This window comes from Charadrius vociferus, unplaced genomic scaffold (assembly GCF_000708025.1).
Source record: "Charadrius vociferus isolate BGI_N301 unplaced genomic scaffold, ASM70802v2 scaffold1020, whole genome shotgun sequence".
Classification (NCBI taxonomy): Eukaryota; Metazoa; Chordata; class Aves; order Charadriiformes; family Charadriidae; genus Charadrius; species Charadrius vociferus.
The window spans coordinates 588,448-592,165 of NW_009646502.1; the positions used below are offsets into that span (position 1 = coordinate 588,448).

At 60.9% G+C, this 3,718-nt stretch overlaps 1 protein-coding gene across 1 annotated transcript; it reads left to right on the plus strand.

Moving 5' to 3' along the window:
- Positions 1-67: 67 nt before the first annotated feature.
- GMPPA (GDP-mannose pyrophosphorylase A) lies at positions 68-3,305 on the plus strand. Its single transcript, XM_009883897.1, has 11 exons — positions 68-169; positions 597-789; positions 960-1,019; positions 1,169-1,299; positions 1,436-1,450; positions 2,085-2,219; positions 2,381-2,478; positions 2,626-2,672; positions 2,761-2,853; positions 2,946-3,114; positions 3,205-3,305. The coding sequence occupies exons 1-11, from the start codon at positions 75-77 to the stop codon at positions 3,303-3,305; spliced, it is 1,137 nt and encodes a 378-aa protein (XP_009882199.1). The 5' UTR covers positions 68-74.
- The last annotated feature ends 413 nt before the right edge of the window (positions 3,306-3,718 follow it).

Sequence of the window (3,718 nt, forward strand, 5' to 3'; positions counted from 1 at the left end):
GGGGGGGGGGTCAGGGCAAAGGGCCCCCCACCCCACCCCACTCTGCCCCCTCCCTCTCTCCCCAGGTGCCCGGCATGAAGGAGATCCTGCTGATGGGCTTCTACCAGCCCCACGAAGCCCTCAGCCGCTTCCTGGTGTCGGCGCAGCAGGAGTTCAAGATCCCCATCAGGTGGGCAGGAGACCTCCCGTTCCCCCTTCTTCCCCACACCACCCACTCCTCCCCGGGTACCCATGGTGTGGCACAGCCCCACTCGGCACCCCACCCCGGGGTGACAGCCCCCAGTGAGCACCCAGGCCTTGGGTAGACAGGTCCTGTCCCAGGCAGGATGGGCACAGCTGCCCTCCCACATTAATTCTGCCACATCTCCCTTGTCCTGGGCCCTGCCCTGGCTGGTTCCTGCTTCAAAGATGCCTCTCCAGCATAGCTCCAAGCCACCACTGCCTCCTTTCCCCAGCCAACGTCCACGTGAGCCCCATTGTTGCATGGCAGGATTATGTCTTTCCAGCCCCTGCCAGCCCTTCCCTGACCCCCTGCCAAGTGGTGCCACCAGACACCCGCTCCCCTAACCCCTCGCTTTTCTCTGCTTGCTTCACAGGTATCTCCAGGAGTATGCGGCGCTGGGCACGGGTGGTGGCATCTATCACTTCCGAGACCAGATCCTGTCGGGTGGTGCCGAGGCCTTCTTTGTCCTCAACGCAGACGTGTGCTCGGAGTTCCCCTTGCAGGAGATGCTGGAGTTTCGGCAGCAGCATGGGGATGCGCACAGCTTTGTCATTCTGGGTACCACAGTGAGTGGCAGTGCTAGGGAGCAAAGGAGCAGCGGTGCTCTGCCGCCGGCTTCTCTGGAAGCCAGCGGCTCCTGCAGCGGATGGGTCCCTGGGTGTGAGCTCTGGGTCTCGTGTGCTCTGTGTCTGCATACCCAGTGCTCCACCATTGCTAACACATCCTTTCTCCGCAGGCCAACAGGACACAGGCACTGAATTATGGCTGTATTGTGGCAAACACGGACACGCAGGAGGTACTGGAGGGCCTCGGGGAGCCGGGCACAGCATGGGCAGTGGGTGCTGCGCTGCCTGCGTGGGCGCATGTTCCCCGTGTGCCACAGAGGGTGTGACACCAGGTGTGGGGGCTGCACCCCGGGACTTACGACTTTTCCCTTGCCTCCAGGTCCAGCACTACGTGGAGAAGCCCAGCACATTTGTCAGTGAGATAATCAACTGTGGTATCTACCTGTTCACACCTGCCATCTTCCAGCACATCGGCGAGGTCTTCCAGAGGAACCAGCAGGAGCTAGTGCTGTGAGTGCTCCTCTCTGCCCTGTGTCCCTCCCACCCCACTGCTTCCCGGGGCTGCAGCGGCACACTCATCCTCCATTCTTTCTCTATCTTCTCTCCTCCTCTGCCATCACTCACTTGTTTCCTGGTCCCACACCAGCTGTCCTTACCTTGGGTAAGTCTCCCTCTGTGTCTGCACTGGCTGCTCTCTGGGCTGGATCGTCCCTAGCAATATTGCATGCTTTCCTCCCTGCTCCAGGCTGCTCTGCAAGGCTGTTCTATCCTCTCCTCCTCTCCTGGCCAGCTTGAGACTCCCCCTCCTCCCACCCCATCCTCATCCAGCTCCAAGGGGCTGAGCGAGCCTTTCACCTGGGAATGCTACGGTCATCCCTCCAGCTTTCTACACCAGCCAGCCTGTCAGCTGGTGTCTCTGCCACCACCCAGCTGTGGTTTCACTTCTGCCAAGTGAAAACCCAGGTGTGCAGGGCTGTGGAGCAGGAGCAGGATCCATCGTCTCTCATACACCTACCTGGATTGGGTGGGGCTCTTGCACCATCACCTTCTGGCGGAGAGCTTGTTTCAGCTGGCAGAGCCCCTTCCCTCTGGCTGCTCTGGGGCTCAGGGGAACCGGGCAGGCCTAGCCTGACAGCTGGGGCTGTCCCCACCTTTGGAGAGAAATGCATGGCTAGGAAGGAGTCCAGGAAGGAGTCCAGGATCACCGGAGCTCTCAGATTTGGGGAGGGTATCTGCTGGGGTCCCTGGCTGAGGCTACGACTAGGGGGAGTGTCTAATGGGCCTCTTGATTGCAGAGAGGAGAGCTCCAACGGTTGGCAGCGTGCAGAAGTGATCCGGCTAGAGCAGGACGTTTTCACGGCGCTGGCTGGGAGCGGCAAACTCTATGTCTACAAAACTGATGGGTTCTGGAGCCAGATCAAATCGGCTGGGTAAGAGCTGGGGCGCAGCAGAGTCATGGAACAGTCCGTACCAGAGCTGGGAGAGGAGGGTGCCCAGGCAGGGCCCTGGGGGTAGGTGCTAAATTCAGACCCTTCTCTACCCCCTGTAGTGCCAGAGAGGTAATAATAATCATTTGCCTTTTGTCCACCAGCTCTGCTATCTATGCCAGTCGCCTTTACCTGAACCAGTACAGCAAAAGCCACCCGGAGAGGCTGGCCCAGAACAAACCTGGAGGCCCTATTATCCGAGGTACCCCCCTGCCGCCTTGGGGGCTTCCCTGCATGGGACAGGGGAGAATTGGGGAGGCAGTGGGACACATGGGCATGACCTCCCCTGATCTGAGAGGCCAGTGCTCCCGTGGGCTGCCTCTCCTGAAGCAGCTGCCTTGTGTTGCAGGGAACGTCTACATCCACCCGACGGCCTCCATTGACAGCACTGCAGTGGTGAGTGCAGGCCTGGGGGGCCCTGCAGCAGGGCGATGCTCAGGGGTGCCGTTGTCCTCAACCTTATCACCTCCCTGTGTCCTCGCAGCTGGGCCCCAACGTCTCCATTGGGGAGGGGGTGACGGTGGGAGCTGGTGTGCGTGTGCGCGAGTCCATCGTCCTGCACGGTGCCTCACTCCACGTAAGTAGGGTTTGCCCGAAGGGTGGGGGTGTCAACCCCCACCCCTTGCAGGGAGGCAGCAGCAGCCTTCATCCCCCTCTCCTTCATCCCAGGACCACACCTGTGTCCTCAATACCATCGTGGGCTGGGATAGCACCATTGGGCGCTGGGCCCGGGTTGAAGGAACGCCCAGTGACCCCAACCCCAACGACCCCTATGCTAAGATTGACAGCGAGACCCTTTTCCGGGACGGGCGCCTCACGCCATCCATCACAATCCTGGGTATGTCCCACTCGCTCCCAGCTGCCCCAGCCCAGTGCAGTGGGGCAGAGTCTCTCCCCTCCAGCTAACCCACTCGCACTCTCCCTGCAGGCTGCAGCGTCACCATCCCCGCTGAGGTCGTTATTCTCAACTCCATCGTCCTTCCTCACAAGGAACTGAGCCGCAGCTACAAGAACCAGATTATCCTGTGAGTCAGCTGCTCGCTGGGTTGGGGGGGGTGTGCACTGCCAGCCCCCCTCTCCCTGCTGTGCCCCACAGCAAGAGCCCGTGCTGGTGCTTCACCTCCTGGGAGGTTCCCAGCACCTCCAGAAGGGTCAGTGCAGGCCAGGAGCCCTGCAAGTGCCTGATTCCTACTGCAGACAGACATTAAAGCTGGTGAGCATCAGCTTTGCGTGCTGCTTCTCTTGCAGCCCAGGGAACCAGCCCTGGGGCAGGGTGAAGGCTTTGGGGACAGCATGTGGCCCTGGCACAAGGCTGCATGCCTGTGCAGGGAGCCCTGGGCTGAGGCTGTTGCTGCCTGCAACATCTCAGGTCCTCAACTTTTGAGTGTTTCTCCACCAAAGGGCACTACCACCACAGTCTTGCCACCCCCTCACCAGGCTCT